General features: G+C 45.3%; 1 protein-coding gene across 1 annotated transcript in view; it reads left to right on the forward strand.

Annotated features, from left to right (window-relative positions):
- Positions 1–25,174, forward strand: part of WDR86 (WD repeat domain 86) — a 72,411-nt gene that overhangs the window by 7,555 nt on the left and 39,682 nt on the right. The window contains exons 5-6 of the mRNA XM_083189066.1: positions 13,074–13,215; positions 18,448–18,868. Coding sequence (XP_083045192.1) covers positions 13,074–13,215; positions 18,448–18,868 — 563 coding nt within the window. The remainder of the gene's footprint in view (positions 1–13,073; positions 13,216–18,447; positions 18,869–25,174) is intronic.

Here is a 25,174-nt window from a genome sequence, read left to right on the forward strand (position 1 = left end):
GAGAGTGCTATATTTTGTGCTGCTGCAGTGTGATATAGTTATAGATAGAGAGAGAGAGAGAGAGATAGAGAGAGAGGCCTACTGACAGAGTGCTATATTTTGTGCTGCTGCAGTGTGATAGTTATAGAGAGATAGAGAGAGATAGAGAGAGAGAGATAGAGAGAGATAGAGAGAGATAGTGACAGATTGTGCTATATATTTTTTATATAACTGACTGCTGCCCCCTCCTTTTGTGCTGATCAGTATAAATTAACTGATCAGCAACTTTTTGGGGGCGCAGGTTTTTTTTAATATATAGATATACCTGTCAGTGCTGCTGCTGCAGTGTCATAGAGTGATAGATAGTGATAGATAGTGAGAGATAGAGAGATAGAGAGAGATAGTGATAGAGAGTGCTAAATTTTGTGTCTGCTGTCCCCGCCTTTTGTGCTGATCACTATATCTGAGGTGATCAGCAACTTTTTTGGGGGTACAGAGGTTTTTTTTTTTTTATATATACCTGTCAGTTGCACCAAAGGTTGTGCACCTGCTGCACCTCACTGGTAATCAGTGTCGCATCACTGATCACCTTTTTTTTTTGTGTGTGTGCTGTGGGGTATTTTTTTAATTTTTTTTTTTACACACACTGTGATTTTGTGGGTGTCCTGTGGCCGCTGTGCGCTGATCAGTGACGTACATCACTGATCATCTCTTTCGGCACAGGGTTGATCTATTTTTTTTTTTTTTTTTGATCAAATTCCTGTTGCCTTTGAGCGCTGTTCAGTGACAGACGTTACTGACCAACATCTGTGCTCAATTTTTGGCGCAGGACCTTTTTTTTTTTAACCCCTTCCTTTTTTTTTTTTTTAACCCCTTCATTTTTTTTTTTTTTAACACCTTCATTTTTTTTTTTTTTTATTGGTATAAAGTATTTTTTTTTTTTTCTGCACCACATACACACTACACACTACATACCCCCCGGATTGAAATAAAGTTTGTGCCCCCCCCTACACTATACACGTGTTGAAACATTTCACTACCGGTAACACAAAAATAAAAATGGCATCCCAAATGTCCTCCCAAATGTCCTCCCAAATGTCCTCCCAATCATCCAGGAGAATGTATTCAGTGGAGGAGGCATATGCCATGCTTGCTTCTGACTCTGACACAGCCAGTGATGCAAGCGGGGAATTTGAAGGATTTGCCTTAAGCTCCTCTTCCTCCTCTGCTGATGAGGGACCCCCTCAAAGACGCCCCCGTAGATCAGCTGAGATTCCCCCCCCAATAATTGATCTAGTATGGACCCCACCACCAGACAATTTTGAGCCCCAGGTTCCTGAGTTTTTGGCCATGCCAGGAATCCAATTTGATTCCACAGGTCTCAGAGAAATTGACTTTTTCAAATTATTTTTCTCTGATGATTTTATAAATTTAATGGTGGACCAAACTAATTTATATGCCCAGCAGTTTATTGCTCAAAACCCCACGTCATCATTTGCTAGGTGGACCCCTGTAGATGCAGTAGAGATGATGACGTTTTGGGGTCTGGTGTTTCATATGGGCATAGTAAAAAAGCCAGAAATTAGGCAATATTGGAGTACAGATGTTCTGTACAGTACTCCATTTTACCGTATGGCCATGCCCCGGACTCGATTTGAGACAATTCTTAAATTCATACATTACACCGATAATGCACAGTGCCCACCCAGAGATGATCCCACCTTTGACCGGCTATTCAAAGTCAGGCCGGTCATTGATCATTTCAGTGCCAAATTTGAAGAGGTGTACATCCCTGAAAAATTTATTTGTATCGACGAGTCCCTTATACATTTTAAAGGAAGGGTTAAATTCCGCCAGTACCTTCCCAGTAAGAGGGCAAGGTATGGCATAAAAATGTATAAACTGTGTGAAAGCACCTCAGGGTACACCCACAGGTTTAGGGTTTATGAAGGGAAGGATTCAAGAATTCAACCGCCAGAATGCCCCCCCTCCCTCGTAGGTGTTAGTGGGAAAATTGTCTGGGATTTAGTGCACCCCTTCCTGGATAAAGGTTATCACCTCTATGTGGATAACTTTTACACTAGCATCCCCCTGTTTAAGGCCCTTGGTTCAAGAGGTACAGCAGCTTGCGGTACTGTGCGCAAGAACCAAAGAGGCCTCCCAAAAACGCACATTGCCCAAGTAATGAGAAGGGGTGAAAGCAGGGGAATATGCACCGAAAATATGTTGTTGGTCAAATATAAGGACAAGAGGGATGTCCTTATACTGACAACAATTCACGGAGACAGTACCACCTCCGTCCCTGTACGAGGTACCAGTACCCACACCTCAAAACCTAATTGTATCCTGGATTACAATAGGTACATGGGCGGAGTGGATCTTTCAGATCAGGTACTGAAGCCGTACAGTGCCCTGCGGAAAACAAAAATCTGGTACAAGAAGGTGGCCGTGTATATCATCCAGATGGCACTGTATAACGCTTACGTGCTATTCCGTTCTACCGGCCAGAGGGGGACATTTATGCACTTTCAAGAGGAAGTCATAAAGGGCCTAATATTTGGGAACCAGCAGGCAGAGGGCCCCAGTACTTCTAGTACTGGCCCCCGTATTGTACCAGGGCAGCATTTTCCTGATGAAATCCCCTCCACTGGAAAAAAGGGCAGGACACAAAAAAGGTGCAAAGTTTGCTATAAAAAGGGAATAAGAAAGCAAACTATTTTCCAGTGTGACACTTGCCCCGACAAACCCGGCCTATGTATAAAGGAGTGTTTTAAATTATACCACACATCTATGGAATATTAGGTTCATAATTTCACCGTGCTTCGGGGGTCTTGCTAATGCCACATAGCACCCACCATTCATTCCACCAGAATCTGAGCCGCAAAATCCAAAAATCACTCCTTCCCTTCTGAGTCCTGCCATGCACCCAACTGGTATTTTTTGGTCACATGTGAGGCATTGCCGTACTCGGGAGATATTGGGGCACAGATTTTGGGGTGCTTTTTCTCCTTCATACCTTCTGAAAATGAAAAATTTTGAGCCAGAACTGCATTTTTGTGTAAAAAATGTAATTTTTCTTTTTCACTGCCCACTTGTATCAAAATTGGTGAAACCCCTGGGGGTTTTAAATGTACACTATACCCCTAGATGAATTCCCTGAGGGGTGTAGTTTTCAAAATGGGGTGACTTGTGGGGGGGTTCCACTGTATTGGTGCTTGGGGGGTCTTGCTAATGCGACATAGCACCCACCAAAATTCCACCAGAATTTGTGCTGCAAACTCCAAATATCACTCCTTCCCTTCTGAGTCCTGCCACTTTTTGGTCACACATGAGGCATTGCCGTACTCGGGAGAAATTGGGGCACAGATTTTGGGGTGCTTTGTCTCCTTCATTCCTTGTGAAAATGAAATATTTTGAGCCAGAACTGCATTTTTGTGTAAAAAAATGTAATTTTTCATTTTCACTGCCCACTTGTATCAAAATTGGTGAAACCCCTGGGGGTTTGAAATGTACACTATACCCCTAGATGAATTCCCTGAGGGGTGTAGTTTGCAAAATGGGGTGACTTGTGGGGGGGTTCCACTGTATTGTTGCAACATAGCACCCACCATTCATTCCACCAGAATCTGTGCTGCAAAATCCAAAAATCACTCCTTCCCTTCTGAGTCCTGCCATGCACCCAACTGGTATTTTTTGGTCACATGTGAGGCATTGCCGTACTCGGGAGAAATTGGGGCACAGATTTTGGGGTGCTTTTTCTCCTTCATACCTTCTGAAAATGAAAAATTTTGAGCCAGAACTGCATTTTTGTGTAAAAAATGTAATTTTTCTTTTTCACTGCCCACTTGTATCAAAATTGGTGAAACCCCTGGGGGTTTTAAATGTACACTATACCCCTAGATGAATTCCCTGAGGGGTGTAGTTTGCAAAATGGGGTCACTTGTGGGGGGGTTCTACTGTATTGGTGCTTGGGGGGTCTTGCTAATGCGACATAGCACCCACCAAAATTCCACCAGAATCTGAGCTGCAAAATCCAAAAATCACTCCTTCCCTTTTGAGTCCTGCCATGCACCCAACTGGTATTTTTTGGTCACATGTGAGGCATTGCCGTACTCGGGAGAAATTGGGGCACAGATTTTGGGGTGCTTTTTCTCCTTCATACCTTCTGAAAATGAAAAATTTTGAGCCAGAACTGCATTTTTGTGTAAAAAATGTAATTTTTCTTTTTCACTGCCCACTTGTATCAAAATTGGTGAAACCCCTGGGGGTTTTAAATGTACACTATACCCCTAGATGAATTCCCTGAGGGGTGTAGTTTGCAAAATGGGGTCACTTGTGGGGGGGTTCTACTGTATTGGTGCTTGGGGGGTCTTGCTAATGCGACATAGCACCCACCAAAATTCCACCAGAATCTGAGCTGCAAAATCCAAAAATCACTCCTTCCCTTTTGAGTCCTGCCATGCACCCAACTGGTATTTTTTGGTCACATGTGAGGCATTGCCGTACTCGGGAGAAATTGGGGCACAGATTTTGGGGTGCTTTTTCTCCTTCATATCTTCTGAAAATGAAAAATTTTGAGCCAGAACTGCATTTTTGTGTAAAAAATGTAATTTTTCATGTTCACTGCCCACTTGTATCAAAATTGGTGAAACCCCTGGGGGTTTGAAATGTACACTATACCCCTAGATGAATTCCCTGAGGGGTGTAGTTTGCAAAATGGGGTGACTTGTGGGGGGGTTCCACTGTATTGGTGCTTGGGGGGTCTTGCTAATGCGACATAGCACCCACCAAAATTCCACCAGAATCTGAGCCACAAAATCCAAAAATCACTCCTTCCGTTCTGAGTCCTGCCATGCACCCAACTGGTATTTTTTGGTCACATGTGAGGCATTGCCGTACTCGGAAGAAATTGGGGCACATATTTTGGGGTGCTTTTTCTCCTTCATACCTTCTGAAAATGAAAAATTGTGAGCCAGAACTGCATTTTTGTGTAAAAAAATGTAATTTTTCATTTTCACTGCCCACTTGTATCAAAATTGGTGAAACCCCTGGGGGTTTGAAATGTACACTATACCCCTAGATGAATTCCCTGAGGGGTGTACTTTGCAAAATGGGGTGACTTGTGGGGGGGTTCCACTGTATTGGTGCTTGGGGGGTCTTGCTAATGCGACATAGCACCCACCAAAATTCCACCAGAATCTGAGCTGCAAAATCCAAAAATCACTCCTTCCCTTCTGAGTCCTGCCATGCACCCAACTGGTATTTTTTGGTCACATGTGAGGCATTGCCGTACTCGGGAGAAATTGGGGCACAGATTTTGGGGTGCTTTTTCTCCTTCATACCTTCTGAAAATGAAAAATTTTGAGCCAGAACTGCATTTTTGTGTAAAAAATGTAATTTTTCTTTTTCACTGCCCACTTGTATCAAAATTGGTGAAACCCCTGGGGGTTTTAAATGTACACTATACCCCTAGATGAATTCCCTGAGGGGTGTAGTTTTCAAAATGGGGTGACTTGTGGGGGGGTTCCACTGTATTGGTGCTTGGGGGGTCTTGCTAATGCGACATAGCACCCACCAAAATTCCACCAGAATCTGAGCCGCAAAATCCAAAAATCACTCCTTCCGTTCTGAGTCCTGCCATGCACCCAACTGGTATTTTTTGGTCACATGTGAGGCATTGCCGTACTCGGAAGAAATTGGGGCACATATTTTGGGGTGCTTTTTCTCCTTCATACCTTCTGAAAATGAAAAATTGTGAGCCAGAACTGCATTTTTGTGTAAAAAAATGTAATTTTTCATTTTCACTGCCCACTTGTATCAAAATTGGTGAAACCCCTGGGGGTTTGAAATGTACACTATACCCCTAGATGAATTCCCTGAGGGGTGTACTTTGCAAAATGGGGTGACTTGTGGGGGGGTTCCACTGTATTGGTGCAACATAGCACCCACCATTCATTCCACCAGAATCTGTGCTGCAAAATCCAAAAATCACTCCTTCCCTTCTGAGTCCTGCCATGCACCCAACTGGTATTTTTTGGTCACATGTGAGGCATTGCCGTACTCGGGAGAAATTGGGGCACAGATTTTGGGGTGCTTTTTCTCCTTCATACCTTCTGAAAATGAAAAATTTTGAGCCAGAACTGCATTTTTGTGTAAAAAAATGTAATTTTTCATTTTCACTGCCCACTTGTATCAAAATTGGTGAAACCCCTGGGGGTTTGAAATGTACACTATACCCCTAGATGAATTCCCTGAGGGGTGTAGTTTGCAAAATGGGGTGACTTGTGGGGGGGTTCCACTGTATTGGTGCTTGGGGGGTCTTGCTAATGCGACATAGCACCCACCAAAATTCCACCAGAATCTGAGCTGCAAAATCCAAAAATCACTCCTTCCCTTTTGAGTCCTGCCATGCACCCAACTGGTATTTTTTGGTCACATGTGAGGCATTGCTGTACTCGGGAGAAATTGGGGCACAGATTTTGGGGTGCTTTGTCTCCTTCATACCTTCTGAAAATGACAAATTTGGAGCCAGAACTGCATTTTTGTGTAAAAAAAATAATTTTTCATTTTCACTGCCCAGTTGTACCACAATTGGTGAAACCCCTGCGGGTTTGAAATGTACACTATACCCCTAGCTGAATTCCCTGAGGGGTGTAGTTTGCAAAATGGGGTCACTTGTGGGGGGGTTCCTAACTTTTAGCATGTTATGGTGCCTAGAAACCTACATGGTGCCTAAAAAATAATCTCATAAAAAGGAGGCTCCAAAATCAAGTAGGTGCTCCTTCTATTATGAAGCCTGTGGTTTGGTCACCGTGCACACTAGGGCCACATATAGGATATTTATGAAAACAAAAGAATTGGGGGAATCAATTTTTAGTCACATTTCTCTAGTAAAATGTACTGTGTTCCTTAGAAAAATGTATTAAAATTGCAAATCTGCAAAAAAAAAGAAATTTTGAAATTTCACCTACACTTTGTTTTAATTCCTGTGAAACACCTAAAGGGTTAACAAACTTCCAAAATGCTGTTTTGAATACTGTGAGGGGTGCAGTTTTTGAAATGGCATCATTTATGGGGGTGTCTCACATACAAGTCCCTCAAAGTCACATCAGAACTGAACTGGTCCCTAAAAAAATCAGTGTTTGAAATTTTCTTGAAAATTTGAGAATTTGCTATTCATATTGTAAGCCTCCTAGTGTCCCAAAAAATTAAAAGGAAGTTGAAATAATGATGTCAACATAAAGTAGACATATGGTCTATGTTAGTTATTCACTATTTTGAGTGGTAAGATTATTTGTCTCACAAGCAGAAAATTTAACATTTTGCAAATCGCTAAATTTTCCATTTTTTCACGATATTTTGGTATTTTTCACAAAAAAACACAGACTGTATCGACGAAAATTTACCACTAACTTGAAGTACAATGTGTCACGAAAAAACAATCTCAAAATCACTGGGATAAGTAAAAGCAAAAAAAAGTTATCCCCACTTAAGTGAGACATGTCAGAATTGAAAAAAAGGGCTCTGTCAGGAAGGCAAAAACAGGCTCTGTCAGGAAGGGGTTAATATTTATATTTATAAACGGTAATAGTTTATATTGGCTGTACGGCAATGCCTCTGCGTGTAGTAAATTGCAGGCAGGAGTACTCCAAAAATCTTAAAATACACAGCACCACTGGCAAGACAGTAAGAGAGGCGTGCCAGGGGTGAAATGGTCACTGCGAGTTTAGGTCTGAATACTGTTTAGTTAAGGCTCTGTGTATTATGTGGCATACCCCTACATACAGTTGCCCTCTAGAAATGTTACCAACTTGAGGAAAACTTTTGTGTGTATAACTTGTTTCATATTCCGAAAGCACAAAAGAATCCATTCTACTCACCACGGACAATCTTTTTCTGCTGACAAATCAGTCGGAGGAATGTGAGTTTCCGTGAAATGCTGGAGAAGCAGGCAGAACTCCCTTGCAGTTCACATCACCTACTAATGCAGAAGCAATAACACTTCACAGAGTAACTGTTTTGTTTGTTACACGGTAATGGAATGAACTATGATACCGATATCCAGATGATATGTCTACAGTATCTAGACCAGGACAGGCCAACCTGTGGCTCTCCAGATGTTGTGAAACTACAAATCCCAGCATGCCTTGCCACAGTTTTAACACTCCCTTATAGCAAAACTGTGGCAAGGCATGATGGGATTTGTAGTTTGACAACATCTGGAGGGCCACAGGTTGGCCAGGCCTGATCTAGACGGACAGTCAATAAGTCGACAGCCAAAAGGTCAAAATGAAAAAGGGCAAATTGAGACTTTGGAGGAAATTTACTAAGATGGGTGATCTGTTTCACATGTGATGTTGCTACGGGCAACCAATCAGATCCTGTCTACTATCTTCTAGAGGGTGCTAAATAAATAAGTAGATTCTGATTGGTTGCCCATAGCAACATCACATGTGAAGTAGAATATACATCTTAGTAGTTTTCCTCCTTTGTTTTTTTGTGTGAAAATCCAAAGAAATCTGCAGTTTTTCTGATTTTCAAACCACCCAATCTCATACCGACAAGAATTCCACACTCAAAGTTGCTAAAATGACGTTACTTCCTTGTTCTGGTGATCTGATCAACAACGAAGTGCATTCACTGTGTGTTAGCTCTTGGGGGTGGGGTTTGCTACGTATATAAGGTTATGCATATGTGTTTGTGTTTTATCCCTGACGACGGGCCTGCGTTGCCTGAAACACGTGTCGGATGTGACACATTTTTTTTTCAATAAAGACTTCAGATTTTGCACAAGCCTTTGGAGTGCCGCCTCGATCCTGTACCTACTATATGAAGTGACGAACTGTCACAGGAGGGCACCGGAGCACTGATCAAGGGAGCTATAGTGAGTGCCGGAATCTGCTGGTTTTCTATATATATATATATATATATATATATATATATATATATATATATATATATATATATATATATATATTGGAAAGGCAAACCCCTATAGCTCCCATCTTCGAGTACAAGGCTCCTTTCCCATAAGCACAACAACCCCACATACATATCTGACAGCGGTTAATCCATGCTTAAGCTTGTCAGAGTAAATCACCAAAAACTGACATCTCTTTATTGGCAAATTGCGTTATAGAAACCTTTCCAAGTGCAGGATTACTCTGATCAACACTCCTTTATATTGCCAATCATATTAGAGCACTTTTGTGGTGTTGGTTCCAAATATGAAATCACTTTTGTTAGATTGGCTCTTATGTTTGACACACACAAATGAAAAACAAGAAATCACAAAAGACAACATGAACCAATAAACTGCCAACTTTCAACTGACATTGGCTGATCACTTGTAAATGGAGCAGTAATATTCTAGAATGATCACAGAGCAAACACTTAAGGCGCCCATACACTTGTCCAATTTGGGCAGATTTCACCCGATCCAGACGGATCGGGGCGAGAAATCGGCCCACATCAGATGTGTTTGATATCCCCTCCGAACCGATGCGCGGTTCCGTGGGCATTGTGTTGGAGTGACAAAGGTTGGACGGGTTGCACATTAAATCTATCGGATCGGACTCATCAGTGGCACATTACGGGTGTGTCGTTCTGATCCGCAGGTGTGTGTCAGCTGGGTCCGGCAGCGGCGGCTGGGAAGTGGTGTCCAGGCTGCAGGGATCCGGGCGGCTGGGAGCTTGTAGAGCTATTTGCGGGGCAGGAATGGCTTAGAATTCTCTCAGCCAATCAGCATCCGGGTGCCGGACGGGGTCCCGACAGTCGGAACCCCGACAGGTATTTACCCGACGTCAGGATCCCGACTGTCAAAACACCAACAGCCGGGTTCCTGAAGGCCGTCGGCTATTTTCCCTCGTGGGGGTTCACGACCCCCATAGAGGGAGAATAGGTGGCTCGCGTAGTTGTGCCCACCATGCTCACCACGGTGGCTCGCGTAGCGAGCCCGCAAGGGGCTTAGTTGCGCTCACCATGCTGTCTGGGTCCTGCCAGTCGGGTTCCCGACATCGGGCTAATGACTGTCGGGATCCCGACTGTCGGACCCCTATACCACTCCCTCAGCATCCAGCTGGTCTTTTTAAAGTATGTTTTCAAATTCAGCAGCGCTTTCCGCCCCACTGCCCAGTAAATAGCGCTACAAGCTGACAGCCTCTTCTGCCCCGATCTCTGCTTCCTAGAAGCAGATTCCCTGCCGCCGCTGCACGGACCCGACTGTTCACACCCAGGCGCCGCAGCAGCAACTTCCCGGGGACAAGTGGGACTAGTGTATGGGGGCCTTTAGAATATTTATATGTCCCACCTTCTAGAATGTTCCAGTAGATTCCTATATGTTATGGCTGATTCTCCTGTTGATTTAAATGTATGCATTATATAAAATATAAACAACTTTTATATTTGAATTTAGCAACACCAAATACTCTAAATGCATTCATATATCCATGTCAACTAAACCATATTTGTTGTCCTGTGTAATTCTCTAAGAGCGATGTCCTATACCAGAGGTTCTAATCTGTGTCCTGTAGTCTTTACCTTATAAAACATTGGGGCAGATGTATTAAGCTTTAACAAGAGATAAATCCAAGGGTGAAAAGGAGAGATAAACGACCAACCAATCAGCTGCTAACTGCCATGTTACAGCCTGTGGGGGAGATTCTCTAAGAATCTCCGCCCCCCTTCGCCGCCCATCGCATACTTAATTATCGCATATGTTGTAACATATGCGATAATTAAGGCAAAGGACAGCTCTTGCGTTAAGAGCTGTCCTTTGCGGTGAGAGTCGCCGGGTCCCAGCAGGTCCCGGCGGCTCTCCCCTCCCTCCCGCACCCGGCGCTGCTGCTGCGCCAGGCTCTCCTCCTCCCTGCACCCGGAAGAGGATCAGTGCAGGGAGGAGGTCACAGGTCCGGGCAGCACTGCGCTGTGCTGCCTGGACACAGGTGAGGGGGCGATGCGGGGCGGCGGGGGGTCGGCGCGGGGCGGCGGAGGGTTGCGATAGAAGCCCATTGGCTTTGATGGGGCATCGCCAGATTTTTCTGGCGATGCCCCCCGCCGCGGTAACCCGGCGGGGGATGCTTACAGCATCCCAAAATGCGGTAAAAACCCAGATAACGGGTTTTTTATCGCATTTTTAGTTTAGAGAATCCCACCCTGTGTTTGAAAACAGTCAGTAAGGAGCTGATTGGCTGGATGTTTATCTCTATCACCCGTGCATTTTTCTCTTGTTAAGGCTTAATACATCTGTCCCAATGTCCCCTAACTTTTCAAAAGCAAAACATCTGGCTGCCAAAAACATTTGATATAATATATACTGATTTTTTTTTATTAAAAAGCCTTTGCAGTAATTATACATTAAACAAATACTCACTAAGATGGGCGTTCTATTGAAGATAGGATGTTGCTATGGGCAACCAATCAGAATCTACTTATTTATTTAGCACCTTCTAGAAGATAATGGATAGAATCTGATTGGTTGCCCATAGCAACATCCATCATCATCCATGTCAAAATCAAGGACAAATTGGCGCTAAATCATTTGTGGTTTCAATGTTCCATATTCAGTTCCCATCCCCAGGCAATTTACAATCTTTCCGAGATTTGCCTCTCTACCTCTGAGCTATTGCAAAATATGTTATTGTTAAGTCCCCTTCACATTCTAAGCACTACCATTGTGTCTAAAGGCCTGGGTGACTTTGAGCTGAAAGCCGCTGAAAACAACAAGTTTGAGCGGCTTTCAGCTCAAAGCCGCCCAGTGTGTATGCCCCAGCGATGAGTGCTGCTGCGCGCTCCCTCATCATTGCCGGGAAAGCTGCTTATCTGCTGGTATTACCAGCATATGAGCGGCTTTGAGAGCTGCTTTGCAGAGCGCTGCGCTATGAAAAGCCGTCCACCCCCTGTTGACTGTGCCGGGCAGGGGGAAAGCGGCACACTGAGTGGTTTTCCCCCCCAGTGATGATAGTGATCATCACTGTCCATACATCCTGGGCATAATCGCCCAGTGTGTATGGACCTTAATAGTGCTGCACAAAAGGATATATCATTCCTGATACAACTGCCTAGTGCCACTCATACTTTGTACCATACAGCAGTTAGCATATTTTTTGGTACTTGTGTATTTTGGCGGCGCCCATCGCAACGCATACCATAAGGCATTCGATGGTATGCGATGCGACGAGATATCGCGCGATATTGTACAATGACATACAATTTTAAAATTGTATGACATTGTATATGGCATACAATGCCATACGATGCGATGCGATTAAACATTGTATAAGCACCCTAATGGGTGCTTACAATGTTAAATGCACCCCCACGCCACCCCCCCCCCACTATAAACGTGAACCCGAAGCGTGGCAAGCGGCGGCGGTACGCGTCCTCTGACCTTTTCATACCCCCACTATCCACGTCGGCGTGGAGTTGAGAATAGAAAGTGTGGCGAGCGCAGCGAGCCACCTCGCCCGAAGCGTGGCGAGCGCAGCGCGCCCCGCGAGGGGACGCGGATACCTTCACAGGTATCGGAGTCCCCTCGCGGGCTTCACAGGTATCCGCGTCCCCTCGCGGGGCACGCTGCGCTCGCCACGCTTCGGGCTCGGTGGCTCGCTGCGCTCGCCATGCTTCGGGTTCACGTTTATAGTGGGGGGGTGGCGTGGGGGTGCATTTAACATTGTAAGCACCCATTAGGGTGCTTAAAAGCACCCTTTAGGGTGCTTATACAATCTTTCATCGTATAGGGGCCAAAAATCGCATCGCATCGCATGCCATCGGGTGCATGACATGCGATGCGATTAAAACATCGCGCGATGGAGATCGGGGGCGCCGCTATAATACACAAGTACCTATTTTTTTAAGTTGAGTGGCTCGTTATGACTGAAAGGCCTAAACTCAAGAATTTCTAGAAGGAAATTATCACAAAACTTTATTCTTAGCGAATATACAATTGTAGTATCACCTCGGTCTACAGAATGCAGAATTTCAGGTTGAAATGATTGGGACCAGAAGTATATCAGATTTCTGAAATCTCGCTCTATAAAATAGCAGTTTCATTGTTTTAATGACCGATGTTCTGTTTGAAAACCTTTTTCTCACAGGACATGGAAGCTACATCACCTTTTGTCACTTGGAGAATGAGTCTGCTTTCACGTGCAGTGCCGATCACACTGTGAGAAAATGGGAGGTATCGACGGGACAGTGTCTGGCTGTGTACACAGGGCATACATCAATTGTGAACAGGTGGGTGTTGGGTCTTCAGGTCTATTTCCTGTAATTACATACAAGTTGTGGCTCCAACACATGACATGTTTAAATTGTTGATATATATCTTTTTTTTTTTTTTTACAAACTATTTTGTATACATTTTATTTTAAACCTTTCATGTTATGTATGGAATTTAATTATTTAATACTTTGGGCCACATTTAACAAAGTTCCATATTATCAGCAACATATTTCATTTAGTATAGCAGTGACTCTAAAGGCCCCCATACACTGCCTGCGATGTATCACAGCAGTCTAAGGACACCCGATACCCTGCGAGCCGCCAGGACCTTCCCGGCAGCAGGGACGCATGCGATCCGTTGTGATGGATCACATGCGTCCCTGCTTCCCATCCCACATCGCCGCCTGGAGGAATGAGTGGTCGTATGGCCTGCCAGTCCGACCATCTGGTCGGGTCTGATGCGCGTGGGGCCGCCCATTGGACCCGACAGCATGTCAGGGAAAGGCGATTTGGTCCGATTTAACGGGCCGAATGGTCGCAATCGGCCAAAATTGGACCAAATCGCCTCGATGTATGGGGGCCTTAATGAACATGCTGTTTGTATTTAATACTAGTGTTTGCCCATGGCTTCGCTCGCGGGAATGTCTGTTATTGCTGAGCTGAACTCCTTATACAAAGACAGTAGTGATATCTAGTATTGTGATCAGCGGTGGCTCTTACCTCTGTGGAGGAGGGGGGCGCCCGAGATGCCATCCCCCCCCCTCCACTGCTGCTGCTGTTGGTCCCCGTTCACTGTCTGTCCCAGCCACTGCCGCCACTCCCAGACCAGACTCCCGCTGCAGAACCAGCGCATGCGCAGTAGCGTCATCGGTACTGCGCATGCGCTGGCCCCAGCCTCTATGGGATGCTTCGGTAGCAGCCCACAGACAAATATTCAGGGTCCCAGGTTGGCACATGCGCTCCATACTGCGCATGTGCAGAACCCATTTTATGGGCTGCCGTGCAGCAGCTGCCCACATAAGACACATCATGGAGTGCCTTGGGTGACTGGCAGGTCGGACTTCCAATAGGACGTCACTGCCAGTCACAGTGAAGCCATTGCAGTCTCCCAGACTGCATCTGGCTTCACACAGAGGTGGATTTTACCATAGGTAAAAACCGCCACTGATTGTGATATATACAGTATTTTACATTGTACACATTGATCACCAAATTTCTTTGTAAACCAGATTTGCAGTTTTTTCTTCGGATAAACGCCAAAAAAAGATGCCTGGGGCTGCGAATTATTGCACCGGCCAGGTAAAGTTGCCCGTGGGAGAAGTAGCTGGTCCTGAGAGCTAGGTCTGATTGTTTGCCCCTGCGACTTGTTGATCACCATAGCAATGCAGACAGAGATGGCATCAGAGGCGGAACTACCATTGGTGCAGCAGGTGCAGTGCACCGAGGCCTATGAGGTCTAAGGGGCCCGCTGCTGCCCCGTCAACCTTTTCCTGTCATCCACTGTTTTTCCCCGTCTCACTCTGACTCCTCCTGTCTCTCCCTGTCACCCACTGCCTACAGCTGCCATTGATGGGCTGTTGTGTCGTGTGCCAATCTGCGCATGAAACTTTCACCTAGCTAGGACTTGCAAATGCGGGAAGGTTGGTGCTACGGCCCCATTGCCGGCACTGGGGACCTTTTTGCTATCGCCATCTATAGATGGCATAAGCAGTACTATGGCACACTGTAATAAACTCAAGGTGCCCATACACGCACCGATCCCGGCTGTGCGATCTGTGCTTTGAGGTGCGCGCTCCCGCGGCATCTCATCGCACAGTACAAAAAGTATGTGCTGCACATACTTTTTGTACTTGCTTTTCATCGCATCGCATCACATTGCATGCACAACGCATGCACAAGGCATGCAATGCTATTTTAGCCCAGAACGCACGCCGGGATCGGTGTGTGTATGGGCACCTCCAGCCTACTGCTCCTTGTTATAGAAAGAATAACCTCTAAATTTTCCTATCAGTGACGATATTTCCGAAAGTCTGAAATTATCAGCACTTTTCAACGAAAATAGGTTGAATTTACTTCAACAGACCACCGGATCAACGTCTGCAAATTCCACAATTTTATGTTTGTTTTCGCCAGTGCAGCCAGATTTAAAAAAAAAAGGTACTTGTCTCCTAGCACGGCGCCAGCGATTTTAATTGCATGCATCGGGACCTAAAAAATCACGTTGATCGCATCGCATGCAACCAAATCGCATGCGACGCGATCAACGCGATTTTTTTCATTGGAAGCAATGTAAAATGGTCCCTAAGACCCGATTTTACATTGGGACCAATGTAAAATGCACCCCAGACCCCAATTTTCATTGCATACCCTCCCTCATAGGTGTTAACGCCACCCCAGTACTGACGCCAACCCGAAGTGTGGCGAGCCTGCGAGGGGCGGCGGTACGCGTCCTCCGACCTTTTCATACCCCCACTATCCACGTCGGTGTGGAGTTGATTTTATATAGTGTGGCGCGCCACCAAGCCCGAAGCGTGGCGAGCGCACGCGCATTACTTCACAGGTATTACGCGTCCCCTCGCGGGGCTCGTTGCACTCGCCACACTTCGGTCTTTGGAAAATCAACTCCACGCCGACGTGAATAGTGGGGGTATGAAAAGGTCAGAGGACGCGTACCACCGCCCCTCGCGGGCTCGCTGCGCTCGCCACGCTTCGGGTTAGCGTCAATACTGTGGTGGCGTTAACAATAGGGGGCCATTTCACATACCAAATACCGATTAGGGTGCCTATACAATAAAAAATCAGGGCCATTGGCCACTTTCACTGATATTGGCTGCTAAGAATAGGGGAGTCCTGATATTTCCACCTGTTGGAAATCCGCACACAATGAATACACCCCATAGGCAGAGGGAAAACGGTCATGGGGTCACCAGCATGTTGGTCGACATGACTTAAGGTTGACATGAGTTAGGTCGACAGGGTCATTAGGTCGACACAAGCATTAGGTCGACAGTCAAAAGGTCGACATGGGGTTTTTCACATTCTTTAGGAGCCGACATGTGCTGACAGGCGGTATTTAATTCCCTACCATCCACTAGGGTGTGGTGGGAGAATAAAATAGTGTGCCGACCGTAGCGAAAAAGTAAAAAGAAATAAAGTCATGTCAACCCTCCTGCATGTCAATCTAACTGCATGTTGACCTAAATGCATGTCGATCTAATGGTGTCGACCTAATGACTGTCGACCAACATGCTGGTGACCTAATAATCCACACCCAGGCAGAGGCAGATTTATGAATCATGAGGCCCTAGCAAAGTACTGGTTTTGGGCCCTTCTCCTTTCAACAATCCATCTGCTGCGCGTACATTGCACAGAACTCAGAATCAAGAAGCCAGTTTACTTTAAATGTGACACCGGTATTACAATTTTTTTTATCCTATCAAATAACATTAAAGGGACTTTGGGAGTGTGGGCAGGTCCATGTGATGTCATGACGACACTTTATAGTCCCACAGTGCTCCTCTGGGAAGGTTTTGGATGGCCAAGATATGTTTATGGGGCCCCTTGGGACCGACTGGCCCCTAGGCAGGCACCTAGGTTGCATTGTGGAAAGTTCACCTCTGCCCATAGGGTGAGTTGCAGCACCAAACCTCTGAAAATGCCATATTTGTAGGTTTCGGCCGTGTTCCACATATGTACCAAGCCTGGAATGTGATATACCTTGGGGCTTGGATGCAATGGGAAACACCATCTTCAGTATTTCCCAATAGAAGCCTATGGGCTACTGTAATGCCACCCTGCTGTGAGGGATCCAACTGAATCTCTCCCATGCCCTGTGGCATTTGCGTCACTCGCCACATGCACAGCACAGATCCAGCTCCTAAACTAGGAAGTCCTACAGCTGGCCTTTGCTAAAATCTTTATACAAATGGCATTAATAGATGCCGATATGCATGCGGAATGCATTGCCAGCAAAATGCAATGCTTTCTGCATTGTACTCATGATACCTTTAGCGAGCGCTATAGGTGTTCTGTTTTGTTATTAAATGGGAAAAAATAAATCAGCATATTTAAGACTAAAAATTTATCTCAGACAAAAGTACACATTTGTCAGTAATGAAGAAGCCTGACTATAATAAGGAGAGAAACAGCCCATACATACATACATTATACATACATACATACATACATACAGTACATACATTATACATGCACAGGATAGACACACAGATGGAGCCTTCCTCAACTAGCCTTCTCTGGGGAGCCATGGCTCACAAAGGCTTATTGTCATCTATTGTTCTCAGCTACAATACAATACATAGAACAATACAGTAGGGGATTAGTAGAGGATTAAGGGCCTCATTCAGATCACTTCGGTACTGCGTGCATTCGCATGCAGTACCGATGTTGCGTGTCTGCAGGCGCATGTGCAGGCGTATGGTGCGTGCACCCATGGCGACCTTTCGGTTCACCGGAGGCATGCACCTATGCCAGCGTGGGGGGGGGGGGGGGGCGGAGATGGGCGGGGGGCGCCGGGCTGCCCCATTACCATATGGGAACGCCCAGCGTTGACATCACCGGATGTCAGTTGCCCGCACATATCCACACCAGCGTGCACGCAAATGTACGCAACTGAAAAGTCACTTATATATGCGTGCACGCTAAACATCATTCGATGGTCGGTGACCATCGAAAGATGTGGGCGGTTACCCGAGCCATGCAAATGGATATTTATGTAACACATCCATTCGCAGCTGTTCGGGCGAAGCCGCACTTTGAGGGGGCGGCGAATCAACCTGAATATCCTGAACCTGAATATCCTCCTAAATCCGACAGCTCTGGCTCACTTAATCCTATAAAAGGGCTAGATGAGGATGGCTCTATCTGTAAGACAATGCTCAGTCTGATAAAAGCTTTCTAAGAAGCATAGCAAATGGTTTCTCAGTGGACAGTGGACCTGGGGACAGGTGTTACATTACCAGCTAAAGTATAAACATTAGGTTCTAAATGGAATTGGTAATTATAAACAGACTACACTGGGTGTGTTTAAAGATGCATGTATGGCCCCCAATATCTACAGTATATACATATATTTATTGGTTATGGTTAACATACAGGATTAAATTATCCATGTAATGAATTGGAAATATGTTCTAGAGTTACTATTCAGGACACTCGATAATGTGCCTCCATATCAGAAACGGTATGTTAACACTTCGTATGTCTTCTCTCCACGTTGACCTCCCACAGGATACTGGTGAGCAGGAACCTATTATTTAGTGGATCTTATGACCGTACGGCTCGATGCTGGGACATTGACTCTAGCAGACCTCTCCAAGAGTTCCAGGGCCACAGAAACTGTGTCCTGGTTCTAGCTCATTTTTCATCCAGTGATATCCTGCAGCCGACAGACATAGATGGGGAAGAAGTAAAGGAATTCCTGGTAACTGGAAGTACAGACTGCACAGTGAAAATCTGGGAAGCATTCAGCGGGTGCTGTTACCAAACATTAAGGGGGCATTTAGGGGCCATACTGTGTATTGTTCTGGATGCCCCCAACAGGGAGCTGTTTTCAGGCAGCATGGACTACACTATCAGGAGATGGAACATGGTCACTGGGGATCAGCTTAAAGTATTCAAAGATCATCAAGGATCTGTTATCTGCCTAGAGGTAAGAGATCATTTTGTTTCTAATTTATCCAAAATGATTAGGTAGAACCACTACATATGTGTCTTCATTATGTGGGTCTAGGTGTACCAAATAGCCCCTTCTTGTTATAGTGCTAGTGTACGCCAACTGCTGGGGCTCTGTGTGTGACTAGGGGCTGGATGTACTAAGCTGTGGAGAAAGAAATAGTGGATGGAGATAAAGGGTCTGTTCATGGAGCTGAGCACAGACCAGTTTTGTTGTAAACTGGGCCTTCCTCTGATAAGTGCTATACACAGAGGGTTTCCATGGAGAGGTCCATTACAAACCAATGTGATATATATAGTTAATAGTAATAATTCTCTTTTCATTGTCTTCATAAATAGACCCCAAGGTACCAGCCAATCAGCTCCTGTCATCAATGCCGTAACTAGACATTGTGGTGCTGCGTGCCACACAAGGGAATTGGTGCCCCCCCTACTGAAAAAGGGGCATGGCGCTCCACGGTGAAGGGGCATGACAACATATTAGTACTAATTCACATTACACAACACAGCAGTGTCTGTTATTCACATTCCTAACACAGTGCCACTTTCCCACATTCCACTGCAGTTGCACACAGGGAGCGGGATATTATGTGGGTTGGATACAGTGCGGGATATAGTGTGATTTCAAGACTGGATACAGTGTGGGTTTGATACAGTGCGGGTCCCGTATAGAGTAGACTGGATACAGTGTGGGATATAGTGTGATTTCAAGACAGTGCAAATTGGATACAGTGTGGGTTTGATACAGTGCGGGTCCCATATAGAGCAGGCTGGATACAGTGTGGGATATACAGTAGTGTGATTTCAAGACAGTGCAAATTGGATACATTGTGGGTTTGATACAGTGCGGGTCCCATATAGAGCAGGCTGGATACAGTGTGGGATATAGTGTGATTTCAAGACAGTGCAAATTGGATACAGTGTGGGTTTGACACAGTGCGGGTCCCATATAGAGCAGGCTGGATACAGTGTGGGATATAGGGCCTTATTCTGGTTCGGTCGGTGAAACGTACGTATGGTCCGTTTCACCGTACGTTTTCAGTACGTTTTATGGCTAGTTTGTGCTATTTTCGTGTTGGAAAGAGCATTTTGCTCTCCAAAAGTGAACCACCCTATTCAATCTGATATTTTCGCCGTCTTTCTAAGTGATTTTCGCCGTGTCTCTCCGTGTAGCAATTCTCCATCTTTTCATGGAGAACTGGAATGTGAACTTTTAAACTAAAAGTTTTTTTTTTTTAATTTTGGTGTAAAAAAATCAGGAATTTATAAGCAGGTCTTAGAATGAATCTTACCTAGAATTAAACCATCCTTTACATGTAGATAAGTGTAGAAAGATATGCTTCCAATGTGTTTGAGGGCTGTGTGTGGCTTGCAGGTAGTGAAATCATGGTTTTCACTTAATAGCCTGCAGCATTGCTTATTACATTCAGGTGTATGTGTTTGAGTAATTACCAGACCCAGGCGTCCGCTCTCATGCGGTATCTCTAGGGGTGGTCATGAGCACTCTTTTTCGTCCGCCTGTTTTTGGGCCAAAATGCACGGCGCGTTCGCCGATCGAGGCAGTTGTAGCACCTTACATTTTGTGTGCACACCCCCATGTACGCCCATGTTTACGCCCAGTTTTCCTCATTATTCTGGCCGCTCCCATAAAAACGCCCACATGCTGCCCACAATGACCGTGTTCTTGCGGACAGGTTTTTTTCGCACGGAGAGACCCGTCCGTGAGCGGTGTGCGGTCGCCGCACATGCGCATTGCGAAAGCTACGCATGCGCAGATGAAAAAAAAAAACCTGATCCGCACGTATACGGTTCCACCGTACCAAGCAGAATAACCCCCATAGTGTGCTGGAGATAATGCAGGTTGGATATATCCATAGTGCACTTACAGTGACATGGGGTGTCGGCAGTGCAGGAGAGCTGGCTATGTCCACAGTACAGGTGTGCTGGGGGTCTACTCCCTTCTCTCCCATTGCTGCTGCAGAATGTTCTCAGCTGGTGCCGGCCTCTCTCCCCACAGCAGCCGGGCAGCGGCAGGAGGCAGAGAGGGGGGAGTACCTGTCATGCCCAGTGTCTCTGCAGACTAGGTGGGTGCCAGCGGTGCCCTCACAAGGCACTGCTGGCATACACTTAGTTATGGCCCTGTCTGTCATTTTACAGGGTGTGAAAAATGACAGTTAGGAGGTGATTGGCTGGTACTTTATCCCTGTCCAATATATTTCTCCCCAAGGCTTAGTACCTAGACCTCTAGGTCTAATATCTGTGTAAATCAGGCTTCCGATACCAGCGGCTGTGACTATTCCGCCCACCTCACTAAATCTATGGTAAATGTAAATCTTTGCACATTATACTAATTCCTTTGCTATAAAGGAGGTAACTTAGGCCCTTATTCTAGTTCACTCTTTCTGACAAAATCTTTCTTAGATGGACAAAACCACGTGCACTGCAGGTGAGGCAGATGTTACTTGTGCAGAGAGAATTCGATTTGGGTGGGGTTTTACTTCAAAGTGAGATCTATATTGCAGTGTAAAAATAAAGCAGACAGTATTTACCCTGCACAGAAAAAAAATGACTCACCCAAATCTAATTCTCTCTGCACATTTTAAATCTGCCCCCCTGCAGTGCACATGGTTTTGTCCATCTAAGAAGGATTCAGAAGAACTAGAATAAGGGCCTTCGTGTCTGTGGTAGACTGTGAGTGGCATTGTATGCAGCTACAGTGAGACTAATGGTGTGTACACACGGTGGGGTTTGAGCTATGGATTTAGACAATATAGTCAAAATCATTAGCAAGTTAGTGCAAATCGCCCTGTTTTGCAGCTCCTGATCCTGTGTGCAGCACAGTCTATTTAGACTATCTCAAAACGATGCCCATGCTGCTCAATGCAGCATGACCCCCACTCCCATACCCCCCACCATCCCTGCCAGCCAGCACTCGGCCGTCCATATTGGCCGATGTGTGCACATCATTAGATACAGGATTAAGTGAAATGTTCACTGTGCTACACATGTCACAGCATTGTAATACAGTGTAAACCCAACAGGTATCTTTCTGGTTACTATAATGCTTACTAAATGCTCTGTATTACTGAGTAATGTGTAAGAAATAACTGGAGTGCTAATACTTATCTATACATGTCCATATTCCCTTTAGCTGAGGTGCAGCAGCTGGCCATTGTAAGAGTGACGTGTTTCCGTAGTGACAGCTTTGCTTTGCCCTGAGTACTGATTCATAAGTACTTACATTAATGCATGTTTGGTGTTGCAGCATTATTGGGGCCTGATTCAGAGATGGCTGTATTGCAAAGCTGATAAAGTATGTGAAAGCAGCAGAAGACATCTGTTTTAGAAAGACTCCCCCTGCTGGCTTCTGTGATCTGTGCTGCCATCTGCGAGAACATCGTTCATATGTATAACATATGATGGCCATTGTTTTCACACTGCTGGAGCCATTGAAGCAGTGTTGAAAGAGGCAGATCTCTATGCACACCTACAGAACAGGGTCAACATGCCCCTATTTTCTAGAATACTCCCTATCTCCGCCCCCAAATAGCTGTAGTCTGTCACTCAGCCAATGTTCGCAGCCGCACTGCCTCTGATGATACCAGAACTGGGGCCAAATGTACTTTTTGTGATAAAATGAAGAGTGATAAACCACCAGCCAATCAGCTCCTACCTGTCATTTTTCAAACACAGTCTGTGACATGGCTATTGGGAGCTGATTGGCTGGTGGTTTATCACTCTTCATTTGATCACTTTTCAAAGCTTAGTACATCTCCCCCCCCTTTCTGCACGTGTGCAGTTCCAACAGACCTCAGATATGTGTGTAAACCATTGGGCTTGCGTGTATCTCTGAATTACTGTAGGCCCATAGTCTACAGATAGAAGTATCCCTGGATTTACACGGTTTTCGTGGGAATGTCCTTTTAATCCTCCTTTAGCATTTCTAAAATAACTTCAGTGCTTTAAAACTATTTGAAATGTATTATATTATTTCTGTTTCCAGAATATGAGGAATTATTCTGTCCCCAGCAATTATGGAAAATGGCATTGGATTACTTTAGCAAAGCCGCAAATTACTGTGTAGTTTCGCTGTGGTTATTGTATGACACATTTTTTTTTTATAAATAACCTGTTCAGTCTTGTTGACCCGGTTATGATGTTCTGTGAGACTGGCCAGCACCGTCCCGGGAATATTTTTTTAATGACTGGTGCCAGAGACAGTAACTTATAGCAACAGAATCACAGAGGATTAAACTGGCCATGTGGGGTTTTTATATATCGGTCCATACGATGTAGTAAAGCACTTAACGTGATGATAGATGGATGGATAGGGAATGGGATCATTCGTCAGACTGCATTTAGGTCTACAGTCATTAGGTCGACCCCACTAGGTCGACTGGCAGGAAGGTCGACCTGACTTAAGGTCGACATGGGCCAAGGTCGACATGGCTTAAGGTCGAATTTGCATAAAGGTCGACATGAGGAAGGTCGACTGGTCATAAGGTCGACATGGGTTTTTCACTGTTTTTTTATCCGAATGTCGACACAGTCGACATGGACACAGTTGGCAATGAGAATCAGACCCTCGCATCGCTCGCTTCGCTCGCAATGCTTCGGGCACGGTGCCTCGCTGCGCTCGGCACACTATTTTATTCTCCCACCACGCCCTAGTGGATGGTAGGGCATGAAATGCCGCCTGTCGGCACATGTCGGCTCAAAAAACAGTGAAAAACCCATGTCGACCTTATGACCAGTCGACCTTAAGTCATGTCGACCTTTATGTAAATTCGACCTTAAGTCATGTCGACCTTGGCCCATGTCGACCTTAAGTTAGGTCGACCTTCCTGCCAGTCGACCTAGTGGGGTCGACCTAATGACTGTAGACCTAAATGCAGTCTGACGAATGACCGCATCCCATGGATAGATAGATAGACATTGGCATTGTAAAGGCCCATACACACTGGGCGACTGAGTTGAAAGCCGATCAAAACAGCAAGTTTGAGCGGCTTTCAGCTCAAAGTGTGTATGGCTCGGCGATGAGTGCTGATGGTGCAGTGATGCTCCCGCATCATCGCCGGGAAAACCACTCATCTGCTGGTAATACCAGCAGATGAGCGGCTTTGAGAACGACTTTGCACTATGCAAAGCAGTCTGCCCCCCGCTGACCAAGCCGGGCAGGGGGAAAGCTGCTCAGTCTGTATGCACTGAGCGGCATTACCCCCAGTGATGATAGCAGTCATCACTGTCCATACACACTGGGTACAGTCTCCCAGTGTGCATGGACCTTAAGAGACACAATGAAATTACAATCCAGGTCATCCACATATAAGTCACAAATCGCCATTTAAAATGGAATGTTCCCAAATGTTCATGCTTCAGCACAGGTGATTTACTTAGTACCTCAATCAATTGATTTAACCATCTGGACAACCTTAAAATGCGGACTGTAAGGTTGGGGTTTGGGAAATCCTTTTTTGGGTCAGATGCAGGGCTAAACAAATATAGGTTTACCATACTATCCCTTTAAACTGGGACCACATTCATTACACAGGTTCTGTGGCTGGCTGACTTCAAGCCGGCATTTCCCCTGGTTTTAATCAACCACAGAACCTGTGTAATCCATGAGCGTCCCAGTTTAAACGGATAGTAGGGTAAGTCTACAAATGTCAGCTTTCATACTAAGCAAATACAAACATGATTGATTGAGAGTTATACACGCACCAGATATGTAGACAGAACTGTGGTGGATTGTGCAGAGTTAGATGTATTCGCAAGCGGGGAATTCCGTTAGCCGTTGTAATTGATCCACAGGGGGGAATTCAGTTATTCCCGATACCCGTCTTTGTCAGGTATTTAGTTTCAACAAAACTCCCAATAAGTGATGGGTTTTTGTGACCGTGATTCCGAAAGCACATGGATCCAGGAACTTATCCCTGATCCTGCGTGAAAAACTGAGGGGTTGATTGAATAACAATCTTGTATGGATTCTTTCAGAAATGGTTTCTTGATGAGATCTTCTGGAGTAGAACAAAGCATAGGTTATCTGGAGTAGAACAAAGCATAGTTATTGGAAGGAGGACCCTATAAAAAACCTTTTGAGATTCGTCGTACATTTGACTCTGTAAATTGAGCGCGTCCATTTTACCTGTCTGCACTACATGGTGTTATCTTAAATGTGAAATCTGTAAAGAATCCTTTATTGGTGAAGAATATGATACATGTGAGTATGGTATGCCAACGTATATTTTATAGATTAAGGTGGAGGACGTAATCACTGGTAGTG

The sequence above is a fragment of the Crinia signifera genome, chromosome 5 (genome assembly GCF_055691185.1).
Source record: "Crinia signifera chromosome 5, ASM5569118v1, whole genome shotgun sequence".
Taxonomy (NCBI): Eukaryota; Metazoa; Chordata; class Amphibia; order Anura; family Myobatrachidae; genus Crinia; species Crinia signifera.